The 13,880-nt window shown below is 46.3% G+C and overlaps 1 protein-coding gene across 2 annotated transcripts; it reads left to right on the forward strand.

Annotated features, from left to right (window-relative positions):
- The first annotated feature begins 876 nt into the window (after nucleotides 1-876).
- Nucleotides 877-11,093, forward strand: LOC139184877 (fibrous sheath CABYR-binding protein-like). Of its 2 annotated transcripts, XM_070795739.1 has the most exons (4): nucleotides 877-1,066; nucleotides 7,908-8,127; nucleotides 8,519-8,831; nucleotides 9,076-11,093. In XM_070795739.1, exons 2-4 carry the CDS (start codon nucleotides 7,993-7,995, stop codon nucleotides 9,714-9,716), a joined length of 1,089 nt encoding a protein of 362 aa, XP_070651840.1. In that variant the 5' UTR covers nucleotides 877-1,066; nucleotides 7,908-7,992; the 3' UTR covers nucleotides 9,717-11,093. The 2 variants fall into 2 exon arrangements, with proteins under 2 accessions (XP_070651840.1, XP_070651839.1); XM_070795738.1 differs by lacking the exon at nucleotides 877-1,066 and having other exon boundaries at nucleotides 6,610-8,127.
- Nucleotides 11,094-13,880: the final 2,787 nt, after the last annotated feature.

Below are 13,880 nucleotides of genomic sequence, written 5' to 3' on the forward strand. Positions count from 1 at the left end.
GGTTCATCAGTAACATTTTCTAGATTCCATACCCATGCATTAATATACAATATTTGTCTTTCTGACTTACACAGTGTTTTATTTGGTGGTATTTTTCCTAATACTTTGAAATGAAATAGTAAAGGAATTTCATAGACCAAAATAGCAACAACTGTGTGTTACATTTTAGCCTCCCTCCCCAGGCCCAAGTAAATCTTGGGAAAGTTCATTTCTATGAAAGCTACTTTGATCATGTTCCAAACTTTCCTCTGTAGTTATGTGTACAGTTTTCTGTTCCCTGTATAATAATTACTTGTGTCAAGTATCATCTGTCAGAAGCTGGACAGGAAATACGTTCATAATACAAGAACCACAAACACTCTTCAAAAGGTGTATGCAATAAGAATAAATTTTGTATTAAACTTCATTGCATCAAAATGCATTAAAATAATTGAAAAGCACATTAATGTGGGTTATAGATAGGTTTTCAGTGAAGGTGGGCTAGGCTAATAGCTAAGAGCTTTTCTTAAAATGCAGAATTAAAAGCAATACATAATGGAGGGGAAAAGACAGTCTCATCAATAACTGGTGTTGGGGAAACTGAAATTCAAGAAGACTTGCCCAGGCACCAGGGCATCGTCTGGACCAGCCTCTTGCCCTCCTAACCTGGCTGGTGCTCATCCACTTCCCGAAGTGCAGCACAACCATAACCCAGTCTGTAGGGGTGCATCAGGTCATCCAGACCTTGCTCCTGAGCAGGGGTTCCCAAGGCCAGCCTGGCTCACAGAGACTGAAACAATTTGCTAGACTCAAGGCTGGGAAGGCAGTTGAGTGTTGCCAAATGAATGGGAGGGGAGAATAGAGCAGCCTATGATTGGAGTCCAATGTTCCACCGTCCTGGTGGGAAATGTGTTGTCCTAGACTCTGAACATTCACGACATACACTCGCTCTGTGGTCTGTGGCTTAGACTTCAGCCTTTCAGGCGGGTCATTCGGGTGACCCTGACTTGAGCAGACACAGCTCTGTGGCCCTGCCATAAGCCATCCCATCCCAGTTGGAGAGAAAGGCAGCTGGACTGAAGGACAGGTGAGCTCGGATCACACCCTGGGGAGTGGGTGCACCAGGGGTGCCTTTGTGTTCCTTCCATTTTATTATAGTTTCCAAGTTACTGGTTAGGGAGGGTGAAGTTGACCTCATTTTTTGAAGTGGAATCCAGACAGGGGCAGGGTAGCACTTTTTCTTAGCCTAGGCATGTCTACATGTGACTTTTTCATCAAGCTTGCAACTTCAAACACAAGCCCTTCCGTGGCCTTCACTTAATGAACACATCTTTGGCAATGACAGAGCTTGGGTATATCTCCTGTTTCACATGTCTGTTAATCTGTTCTGCCTACCAGAGTGTTTAGGGGTACAAATTTGCTTCTATTGTTCATTTTGTAACTGCACTTCTATTTCAGGCCTCCTCATAATGTCTGTGACAATAATTTCCTGACAAATTAGGGTACATGAGTGCAAAGTCACTTCACTTGTGTCCCACTCTGTGCGAGCCTGTGGACTGTAGCCCACCAGGCTCCTCTGTCCATCAGATTCTCCAGGCAAGAGTACTTGAGTGGGTTGCCATGCCCTCCCCCAGGGGATCTTCCTGACCCACATAGTGCCACCTGTGAAGCCGCACAAGTTAGGGGGTTCGTATATATTTTCATTTTGTAATCTATGGCTCTGAACTATTAAAAGACTCAAGTTCTAGGAGGATCTCTTTAGTATTGAAATGTTGCTGCAATGAGCTGTGAACGACACCGGGATTCTTGGCGTCCAGAGAAGAGGAATTCGATCTGGGGCCAATGACAAGGCTTGATCACTCAGAGCTTTTTATGTAATAAAGTTTTATTAAAGTATAAAAGACATAGAGACAGTTTCTGACATAGACATCAGAAGGGGACAAAAAGAGTGCCCCCTTGCTAGTTTCTAGCAAGGAGTTACACACCTATTAGCAAGCTGCTCATTAGAGAAAAGAAACACCTCTAAGCTGAGAGAGTTGCACCGGGCACCTCACCGACAACGTTCATTTTGAGACAGCATTGGCACAAGCTGAGCCATGCCTGGCCATAAAACAGTTGACCAGAATCTTGAAGAAAGGCAGATTTCCAAGCAAATACGTTTTTTTTTTTTTTTTGAAACACATTAACATAGTTTGAGTCTGAGTGAACTCCGGGAATTGGTGATGGACAGGGAGGCCTGGCGTGCTGCGATTCATGGGGTTGCAAAGAGTCAGACACGACTGAGCAACTGAACTGAACTGAAGGAAGATATTTCCATGAGAAAAATGCATTGGTAAGCTCAAGATTTCAAATAAAGTTAAGTTCAGGCAGAAGCAGGTATTGTCATGACAACACAGAATTTTAAGAGAAAAAAGGAATAAAAAAAAGTCCACCAATTGCAGTTTTAATTTCTCCTGCCACTTGGGCACCTCTGACCAGCCTACAGAGGCTATTAACACTCAGTATGTATGTGACTTCTAGGGTTAAGTAAGTGTTAGTCGCTCAGTCGTGCCCAAGTCTTTGTGACCCCATGGACTGCAGCCCATCAGGCTCCTCTGTCCATGAGATTTTCCAGGCAAGGATACTGGAGTGGGTTGCCATTTCCTTCTCCAGGGGATCTTCCAGACCCAGGGATGGAACCTGGGTCTACTGCAGACAGATTCTTTACCAACTGAGCTACTTTTTGTACTGCCTAAGTGTAAACAGGGTGACCCAACTTCACTCTTAATAAATGATCTGAGTGAGAAACAAGAAACTAAAAAAGAGTGGAGATCTCTGAATCAGGAGGCATCTAAGAAGTCAGTCTTAGTAGTAGTGTTTTTTGTAATGGTACCTGAGTCAATGATGGAACTTGTAATAGTTGTGGCCTGGATTCTTAAAAAAAAAAAAAAATGATAATGATCCTGGCTCTAAAATCTGTCTTATCTCCTGGTAGGCCTTATCATACCTCATCACTGGACCTGGCTTTTTTTCCCTCAGGCCTTTCCTGGGTATATTCTTGCTCATTTTTCTATGTGAAACTTAGAATCAGTTTATCCTGAAAATCCATCTGAATGGTTCTTAATTAGGATTGCATTAGATGTTAGACTAATGAGCAGTGACATTTATATGACATTCAATCTGATCAGTAAGAACACTATATGCTTGCAGGTGTGTCATTTCCTCCAGACAGTGTTGAAGTTCCTTTTATGTTCCTTCGGTAAATACTGGGCATCTACACTGGAGGTGTGGCATGAACACAGAAGGCACAAATTCCTGCCCTTGGACTTTTTCCTACCTGAGATCATGAAGATATTCCCCTATGTCATCTTCTGGTTTTTCTTACCTTTCCACTTAGATTCACTATTCACTTGGAACTGACTTTTGTTGGATGATTTTATTCCATCTAGATGGGCAGTTAATTAAGCAGCATTTACTTAAAATCTACTTCCCTGCTCACTGGTACTGAGTCAGAGAGTGAATGAATGAAAGTCACTCAGTTGTGTCCGACTCTTCAACCACATGGACTGTACAGTGGTCAGAATACTGGAGTGGGTATCCTATCCCTTCTCTAGTGGTTATTCCCAAGCCAGGAATCGAACCAGGGTCTCCTGCATTGCACACAGCGTCCTTACCATCTGAGCTATCAGGGAAGTCACTGGTACTAGCAGTGTAATAAAGCAAGTGCTCAAATATGGGTAGAACTAGATGTATCTCAAAGACAGAATCAACTTAATTCATGTCTGGAGTTGGTGAAAAAGGAAGGATCCAAGAATGAAATGGTTATTTAGTGTTCTGGCCTGAGAAACAAGAAGTGTGACAACTCTGGTGCAGAGGACACCTGGAGGAACAGAGGAGAGGCGGAAAATCATGGCTGTGGACCCTGCTGACAGTGAGGCATCTCTCAGACTTCAAAATGAAGATGGGAGGTAGGCAGGTGGGGATGAAAGTATCAAGTTGTACCTCTGAGCACCATTCCCTTTACAAAATTAGGTCTATGAAAGCAAAAAAAGTATTAAGACCATCCATGTAGTCAAAAACCTGTGGACACTTTACAGTCAGCCCTCTATAACCTCGGTTTAATTTCTGTGGATTCAAAAACTGTGGGACATGTCATAGTATGTATTTATTGAAAAAAATCCAGTTGTAAGTGGACCTGTGCAGTTCAAATCTGTGTTGTTTGAGGGGTAACTGTGTATGTAACACAGTTTGTTTATCCACTGCCCCACTGATGAATGTTTGGGTTGCATCACCCTTTTGGCTGTTGTGAATGGTGCTGGTATGACTATTCATGTGCAAGTATCTGTTGGGAATCCCTACTGGCAATTCTTTTGGGTGTCGACCTAGGAGTAGTATTGCCAGGTCATATGGCAATTTTAACTTTTTGAGGAATCTGTGAACTGTTTTCCACAGTGGCCACATCATCTTCCATTTTCCCCAGCAAGATACAGGGTTCCAGTGTCTCCACAATCTCCCACCACTTGTTAATCCTGTCCACTATTATACGCTGTTGTTTCTGATATTTACACTGAAGCTATCTTAGATGTGAAGTGGTTTCTCATTGTGGTTTTAAACTGCATTTCTCTAGTGACAAATCATGTTAAGTATCTTTTCATGAGCTTCAGTTCAGTTCAGTCGATCAGTCATGTCTGACTCTTCGCGACCCCATGAATCGCAGCACGCCCGGCCTCCCTGTCTATCACCAACTCCCAGAGTTCACTCAGACTCATGTCCATTGAGTCAGTGATGCCATCCAGCCATCTCATCCTCTGTCGTCCCCTTCTCCTCTTGCCCCCAATCCCTCCCAGCATTAGAGTCTTTGCCAATGAGTCAACTCTTCGCATGAGGTGGCCAAAGTACTGGAGTTCCAGCTTTAGCATCATTCCTTCCAAAGAAATCCCAGGGCTGATCTCCTTCAGAATGGACTGGTTGGATCTCCTTGCATCCAAGGGACTCTCAAGAGTCTTCTCCAACACCATAGTTCAAAAGCATCAATTCTTCGGCGCTCAGCCTTCTTCACAGTCCAACTCTCACATCCATACATGACCACTGGAAAAACCATAGCCTTGACTAGACGAACCTTTGTTGGCAAAGTAATGTCTCTGCTTTTGAATATGCTATCTAGGTTGGTCATAACTTTGCTTCCAAGGTGTAAGCATCTTTTAATTTCATGGCTGCAGTCACCATCTACAGTTATTTTGGAGCCCAAAAACGTAAAGTCTGACCCTGTTTCCACTGTTTCCCCATCTATTTCCCATGAAGTGATGGGACCGGATGCCATGATCTTTATTTTCTGAATGTTGAGCTTTAAGCCAACTTTTTCACTCTCCACTTTCACTTTCATCAAGAGGCTTTGAGTTCCTCTTCACTTTCTGCCATAAGAGTGGTGTCATCTGCATATCTGAGGTTATCGATATTTCTCCCAGCAATCTTGATTCCAGCTTGTGTTTCTTCCAGTCCAGCATTTCTCATGATGTACTCTGCATATAAGTTAAACAAGCAGGGTGACAATATACAGCCTTGACGTACTCCTTTTCCTATTTGGAACCAGTCTGTTGTTCCATGTCCAGTTCTAACTGTTGCTTCCTGACCTGCATACAGATTTCTCAAGAGGCAGGTCAGGTGGTCTGGTATTCCCATCTCTTTCAGGATTTTCCACAGTTTATTGTGATCCACACAGTCAAAGGCTTTGGCATAGTCAATAAAGCAGAAACAGATGTTCTTCTGGAACTCTCTTGCTTTTTCCATGATCCAGCAGATGTTGGCAATTTGATCTCTGGTTCCTCTGCCTTTTCTAAAACCAGCTTGCACATCAGGAAGTTCACAGTTCACGTATTGCTGAAGCCTGGCTTGGAGAATTTTGAGCATTACTTTACTAGCGTGTGAGATGAGTGCAATTGTGCGGTAGTTTGAGCATTCTTTGGCATTGCCTTTCTTTGGGCTTAGTAAGCAGAAGATATTAAGAAGAGATGGCAAGAATACACAGAAGAACTGTACAAAAAAAAGCTTCACGACCCAGATAATCACGATGGTGTGATCACTGACCTAGAGCCAGACATCCTGGAATGTGAAGTCAAGTGGGCCTTAGAAAGTATCACTATGAACAAAGCTAGTGGAGGTGACAGAATTCCAGTTGAGCTATTCCAAATCCTGAAAGATGATGCTGTGAAAGTGCTGCACTCAATATGCCAGCAAATTTGGAAAACTCAGCAGTGGCCACAGGACTGGAAAAGGTCAGTTTTCATTCCAATCCCAAAGAAAGGCAATGCCAAAGAATCTGATCTGATCTGATGATCTAAATGCAATAAAAATTAATTTAAGGGTATAGTTTTATGATTTCTGACATAAATACACCCATGTACAGCCACCACAGACAAGATACAGGATGTTTCCATTACCCCAAATCTTCTCTTGTCCTTTTCCCAACCAGTTTGATCAACACCAGGCAGCCAATGATCTGTAGGTCTCCAGAGATTAGATCTATTTTCTAGGATTTCATAAAAATTGGATCATGTGTTTTCATTTGTGTCTGACTTCTTTTGTCTGGCATAATATGTTTTCTGCTTTTTGTTTGTTTCTAAATTTCCTTAATTTATTTCTAATAATCTTCAGGTCTTTTCCTGAAAAGGAAATGTCCCCAGTTTTTATAACATTTATCAGAAATATATGGATACCATGTTATTTTTTTTATGTTGTCTGTGGCATTTGTATTTTTTTTTTTATTTGGCTGCTCTGGGTCTCAGTTGTGGTCTATGGGATATAGTTCCATGGCTAGGAATCGAATCAGGGCTCCCTGCTTTGGGAGCGTGGAGTCTTCACAACTGGACCACCAGAGAATTTCCTGGATATTCATATTTTTATTTGCTCTCTTTTTTCTTTTTATCATTTGACTTTATCATTTGTTTCAGGCCTGAGCATTTGTCAAGCAAGCTGTGTATCAGTCTCTATATGGCAATAGGGAATAAAGCGATTGAGAGAGAGCATTAAAAATCTTTAAAACAGGTACATCTATACAGTTAGTATTGCAGTTTAAAACTATCCCGTGCCTGGACTTGCCTGAGTGATATCTCCTTTTGTGGAACCCATTTCTTTATTTTGCCTTTAGCTCACATATCCCAGAACTAGTTCTAAATATTAATCCAGTTGTCTGTCTCAAGCTATGTTTTAAACTGGGAAATCAAGATAATAATTTTCATCCTCTTCCTATTAAAATACCAAGGGACATTCTCATGGAATTAAAAGAAAGAATTCCACACTGTATGGAAAGATGAAAGAGCCTAAATATTCAATACAATCTCAGGAAAGAAGCCCTGATACAGACACACCAGGCTTCATGAATGCTAATAAGAGGACCAGAAATTTGTATATATGAGAGGATGATAGCATAGTCTTACTTTCGGTCTGCCCACTCGAAATAGGCAGGAAGGTGAGTGCCTTACCCAGGTCCCAGAGCGCATCCAGGCCTGTTTCTGCCCCATTCTGTGCTATGTCAACCCTGTATTGAATCCTTCCTCTGTGAAGTCTCAGTGCATGAGCTCCATGTGATACCAGCCCACAGGTTGAACAGGGACTGGAGCTATTTGTAGGCCAAAAGACCTAGGCAGTAGATGGGAGAATGACCCCCACTCTGCAGATGGAGAGACTGGGGAAACCCTGAGGGGCACATGGCTTGTCCAGGGCCACATCACTTATAAGAAGGAGGAGCCTGGTCTGACAGCAGCTGTGTCCCCAGAGCTCACGCCCTGGCTGCACCCAGGCATCCCAAGACTGTGGGGAGGGCTATGTGGGTGTCACTGTGCCTGCACATGGCCTAAGGGGGTGGGTGAACAGTCAGAAACACAGAGGTTCCCTTGGGGAGCTTTGTGTAAGGGACCTCGGCAATGAACCCAGGAAATGATGTTACTTCCCAGCAACAGAACCCAACAGAACCAGGAACCCAGGTATCCAGGCCTCCACAGTGGAGAGGAGCCCCCAGCCAGATTGCTTGCTGCCAAGATGTTCTGCTGTTTGCCCCTGCCCAGAGGCCAACGCCTCAGGAGAGCTCACAGGCAGAGTGTGTGGGAACGCGGTCGACGCTGGCTCAGGGCCCCCCCAAGAGGCCTCTGGCCCTTTGCCCGAAGGAACAGGAAGGTAACACGGGAGCCCCAGGCCGGACCGGGCCACCTCTCCCGTCCCACCTGGGTAACCCTGAGTCCTTTCCCTGTGAGTGTGGATGGGGTTTCTCGGGGTGTGTCGGCCACAAGCAACCCCAGGCGGATGTGGGTCAGAAGCCTGTGGGCCGGTTGTGTCCACACCCCAGGGGAGAGCAGGCTGGGTGGGATGGAGAGAGTCCAGGCAGCGCCAGTTGCCCAGGCTGACCTCATGCTCTCAGGGGGGTCTCCTTCATCTGGGGTGGGTATCTGAACAGACACACGTCTCTGTTGGGAGCAGAAGTTGGAGTGGGCAGAAGCAGCAGCCATACTGGCCAGGCCCAGCTTGGAAAACTCCAAGCAGGGCTGGCTGATGGTCACTGTCATTGCAGAGCTTCCCACTGGATCTGGCTGATGAGGGGGACACCCCATCCACCTCCTTGAGGGAAGGGTTGGACCACCATCCCCCTGCCCGTGAGGCCCAGTGCAGGCTCCAGGTGAGCATGCCCACAGAGGGGTCAGCCCAACTGGGAATGAAGAGGAAGCGGGGAAGGCCTGCTACCCAGACACCACCCAGGACACACCCCAGGGACCAGTCTCAGGCTGCCACGGAGCTCAGCACACCCGGCTCTGACCCAGAGCCCCGAGAACCCCTGCCTCTGAGGCAGCAGGAGGACCTGGAGCCCAGCACGGCAGAGCATGGAGGTGAGGGGGCTGCGGCCGGTGCATGTGTGTGTGTGGGGAGGGGGTGCTGAGCCACACAGGGAGGAGTTCTCCAGAGCTGAGTCTAGGCCTGGAGCAAAGGCTGGCCTCACACCACCCATCTTGCAGACTGCAGTCAGAGAAGGCATCCTATGCTGGGTATTCTTTGGGATTCTCTGGGAAGCTTTCTGTCCTCGGATATGCAATGACAAGGCTGGCCTGTGGGTAATCTTTTCTTCTCTCACAGCTCTAACACCGGCCTTCAAAGTCAACCAGGCTCCACTTTCAAATCCTGTCCCTACAGAGGTGGTTGCTCCAGGTGCAGGAACCAGGGATCCACTGAAGGGAGATCGAGACCTGAGACTTCCCCTCCCAAAGACACCGGGCCTGCAGGGTACTGGCCAGCACCCTGGGCAGATCGCAGCTCTGTGCCTGCAGGACCCCCAGCCCCAGGCACCGATGTCCCACCCCCTCAGCGAGAACATCCACCTCCACCTGCACCTGTACCTGCTCGGGCTTTGGCAGGAGAACCCGAGTCAGGGGATGAGTCACCACCTCTGCAGGGAGAGCCTGCCCTGGCTCCTGCCCAAGACCCAGACTCCCCAGATGAGTGACCCACCACTGCAGGGAGAACGGGCCCCCGCTTTGGACAGAGACCCAGATCCCTTTCCACTTCCATTTCTAGAAACACCATGTCCAAGGGAAGGGTTGGCTCTGCAGCCTCTATCCCTGTCTGCCCCCCATGGACACCATCAACTCGCTCCCAACCCAGGGGAGACTGGGTTCCCTTCCCCTGAGAGTCTTTTCATTTGGTTTTTCTGGAACTTTCTTGTGTTGCTTTATGTTTTTTTTGGCTTTCTGTATTTCTTTCCATTGAGTTTTTATTAATAAAATTTATTCTAATTCTTGCAATTTGGGAACATTGAAGACTTTCAAAATGCTGTGTAACCATCACCACTTTTTAGTGTCAGACCCTTTCAATCTTTCCACCCATTTCCCAACAAATCCCATATTCATGTCCCTGTTCATCGCTCTCCTTGTCCCTGAACACACATTAATCCTTTTCTTTCTACATTTCTTCCTATATTCTGGGTGTCCCCAATCAATGACTATCAGTGAAATGATAGAAGTAGTTTTTTTTCTGACTCCCCACATATTGTAAAACTACATTTGAGAATTCTTGTTTCTGTTTCATTTGAAGTACCTTTGGGTATCTGAAAGGACAGTGTAGTTACTTTCAAGATATCATGGGCCAAATGAAGCCCTTTTGGCAAATGTAGTCATAATCTCCAGGCAGGCATTACTGTTGTAAGTGTGACATCTCAACCAGAAGGCAAATGCTGAGCTCTTCCTGTGGCACAAACAAACTCACAAAATAAGCCAAGAAAGAGAGCTGGAAAAAGAAACCACAACAATAACTGGTAAAGCATTCCTCATGAGAGAAGGCTAGAGAATGACCCAACATCCTTGTGGCCCAAATCCCTGAAGAAAATCAATGTTCCACAAAGAACAGAACACACGGGAAGTTGCAAGGAGAGGCAGTGCACATGGCCAGTGTAGTTTAGAGATGGCCTGACTGCTAAGAGGAAGACACATGCCAGTGTAAACCCCCTGCAGACAGCAGTGATGGGCATCCCCATGGTAAGTGTTTAGTCTGGTGACAACCTGCCCCAGGCACCACACGAGGGAGCAGACCTGGGTCTCTTCCTCTGCCCCACACCACTCCCTCATGAAGGCAGCTCAGGTGCTTTCGGGACCTGCCTACCTGTCTGGCTCATCCATGAGCTGCATCTACCTCCAGGGCAGGCCTCCACCTTCTCCTCTCTGTTCACCGTGAACCTGCACACAGTGGGCCTTCAGAACCTCGAGAGACTCAAGCCATTCCCACTGTAGCCAGAACCCTCCCCAGGCATTAAAACTCCGCCCCTGTGGAGTCACTGTGGCCCAAGCACTGGTTCCAGAACCCTGGAGGCCACGACAGCCTCTATGGTGTGAAGAGTGAGGTCCCTTTTTACAGAGCTTCTAAGCTGTTGTTTCATTGTCAGCTCTGACCATCGGTAGCAGCCAGGTGGGCCACATTGCAAAGAAGCTCAGAAGCTGAGTTTCAAGGGAGGCATTGAAAGGACACCAATGGATACAACATGCCTCAAACTGAGTGAGGGTCCCCACAATACTTGGAAAGGCCTGTGGTGTGCAAGTGGGCAGTAGGGCCCCCAAGGTCCAAAGGAAGAGTGGTACTCAGGAGCAAAGACCGTTGGCCTCTCCTGTAGCAGCTCCAGATGGCATCCCGTGAACAGTGGACAGCAAATGTGGTCACATGAGCATGACTCTGTAACTGCCTCAGAGAGCAAGAGAAAGGGGTCAGGGTGTGTGGGAATTCGGAGGGTGTGGTGGGGTGGTTGTAGGGAGGTGCCCTTCCTCTCTTCAGTTCAAACTGCTTTTGTGAGTCTCAAAGCTACCAGATGGCAGTTACAAAGTCAGGCCTGGACAGTATCCAGTGTGGGCTGGTGCCTTAGCCCCTGTCACAGAGAAAAACCACACCAGTGGCTTCCCTGAGTTCAAATGGCAGGATCTGGGGGTTCTGTGTGGGTACACACCTCCTTGCTGTAGCCAAGACATCCCCTTCTCTGAGCACCAGTTTCATCCTCTAGAATGAGGACATCGATTTCCACCTTAGCAGGTTGCTATCTTAATCCTGTGAAGACAAATTTGGGTTATCCTAGAATTAATATCTAGCCCTTTAGATATATCACCTGAATCCAGATTAAACTGGAGTCTCTCAGTGTCATCTGGCATTTCTTCCCTGAAGCCAGCCAAAACCCACACACTTGCATTTCCAGGGTCTCCACTTAGCTAGCCTGTAAGAAAACCCAGCGAGGTTCAAAAAAGCTGACAGACATGCAGAAGAGGACTCACGGGCAGACGACTTTCCTCAGGTCTCAGGTGGAGCTCTGGGACCACAGCAGGAACCGGCGCTCTCAACCCCTGGGCTCAGCAGTGCCCTCATCCTCAGCCCGGACAGGAGCAGGAAGATCACCTACTGCCCCAGGCTGACCTCATGCCCCTCCCACTACTATAGCCTGATCTCATCGGCCCCGCCCCTTCCGGCAGAATGAGCGCTCTTCTTCCCCTTGTTTCCAGCGTGAGGCCCGGCGCTGGGCCCCGATTGGTCACTGCCCAAGTCCTGAGCCAATCACGGTGGCCAGGGAGGATGGAACACACCGATTGGCCAGGTCCAAGTCATGTGACCATACTCTACAAGACTTACGTTTAAGCTGTGTCAAGGGTGGGAGACTTTGCGATGCCCCAAGAGCAGGGTTTGGAGAAGGCAATGGCACCCCACTCCAGTACTCTTGCCTGGAAAATCCCATGGACGGAGGAGCCTGGTAGGCTGCAGACCATGGGGTCGCAAAGAGTCGGACACGACTGAGCGACTTCACTTTCACTTTTTCCCTTTCATGCATTGGAGAAGGAAATGGCAACCTACTCCAGTGTTCTTGCCTGGAGAATCCCAGGGACGGGGGAGCCTGGTGGGCGGCCGTCTATGGGGTCGCACAGAGTTGGACACGACTGAAGTGACTTAGCAGCAAGACCAGGGTTGACAGTCCAGTGCTCAGTGTCCTGGGATGTGCCTGCCCATCCTCTCCACACACCGCTTTGTTCTCTGCTGACAAAATATTCATGACACACCTCTTCGCTTCCCAAGGGCAGTTTCACGCAACCACTTTCAAGGGATCACGGCCTGTTTGAAGATAGGTTTAGAGATCCTCTGCTAGCCTCTAGGCTTGTTTTTTGTGTCATATTAGAATAATTTATTCAGTCAAACCCCCATCCCCCCCACCCCCCTGCCCAGTGCCACCACTTCCTGCTCTCTGTTTTCAGGATTCTTAGCTGTTCTGAGAGAGGACATGGCCCAGGGGCCTCCCAAAGGGAGTGAATTTTGTCCAAGGAAGCACCTGAGACACTGAATCACGGAATCACTTTGCTGTACACCTTAAACTAACAAATCATTAAAAATCAACAATACCCTAATTAAAGATACTCATCAAAAATTGTTCTAAAATTTGTCAAGTTTTTCTTTGAAGTGTTGGTTCTTGGTATGTGTCTAATCTTTGGTGGTGGTTTGTCAGGTAGTGATACAACGTATTTTCCCAATGGATACTAAATCATCCTAATGGGCCTCCTTTCTCTAGTTATATATTAAGAAGCATTTTTCAAAATCCCAAGTAGCAAGGACTTCAGATCTTTGGTAATTTGTGGAGCACGCCAGAGGCAGGTATCCTTTTCTGTGTCTTCTTCTCACATTTGGCCATTGCCAGTTTCTAGTATACACAAGTGCCCCAGAAAGTTCTCTGTAGTGAACCAGGCATATTTCTGTGAGGACAGGGGATGTTAGCATGGAGGAGGGTCTGAGTCCATTATGACCACTAACCATGATGAGCAACATTAAGTCTAGTGTGATAATATCACATCTTATAAGGGATTTATACCTGTAACATTGAGAACTCCTAAAACTGAACATAACCTGTTTAGAACATGTGCAAAGAAGTTAAAAAGACATTTCTCCAGAGACACACAAATGTCTAACAAGTTAAAGATACTCAGCCTCACTAATTACTAGGGAAGTCAAGCATCACCCTGCCCTGTTAAGATGGCACACTACATTAGTTGTTTTGTTTTGGTTTTTTTTGCATATATTTTTCAGAGTTCATGATTTTGTATATCTGTAAAATATAGTGGTGGGGAGAGCAATATAGGGGTGGGGAGAAAAAAAAGTTATTATAGGAATATAGGAGATAAGGTGAAATCATGTGTGAAACTTTTAAAAATTGTAGAGCACCTTTTAGAATTTAAAAATCTTTCTATAAACATAATAAAATTTTAAACAGTCTTAACTATGATGTTTCTTTTCTTTAATTTTAAGTATTTGGTTTCATCAAGTCTTAGTTGCTGCATGTTGGATCTTCACTGCATTTTGCCAGATCCCTTGCTGTGGTGCACAGACTCTCCAGTTGTGTCGCATGGCCTCCAGAGTGTGCAGGCCTCAGTAGG

This window comes from Bos indicus, chromosome 9, assembly GCF_029378745.1.
Source record: "Bos indicus isolate NIAB-ARS_2022 breed Sahiwal x Tharparkar chromosome 9, NIAB-ARS_B.indTharparkar_mat_pri_1.0, whole genome shotgun sequence".
NCBI classification, from domain to species: Eukaryota; Metazoa; Chordata; class Mammalia; order Artiodactyla; family Bovidae; genus Bos; species Bos indicus.

Coding starts and splice junctions, on each gene's coding strand:
- LOC139184877 (XM_070795738.1), top strand. CDS start 7,891: ATGATGTTACTTCCCAGCAACAGAACCCAACAGAACCAGGAACCCAGG. Junction 8,128..8,518: donor TTGCCCGAAGGAACAGGAAG/GTAACACGGGAG, acceptor CTGTCATTGCAG/AGCTTCCCACTGGATCTGGC. Junction 8,832..9,075: donor CAGCACGGCAGAGCATGGAG/GTGAGGGGGCTG, acceptor CTTCTCTCACAG/CTCTAACACCGGCCTTCAAA.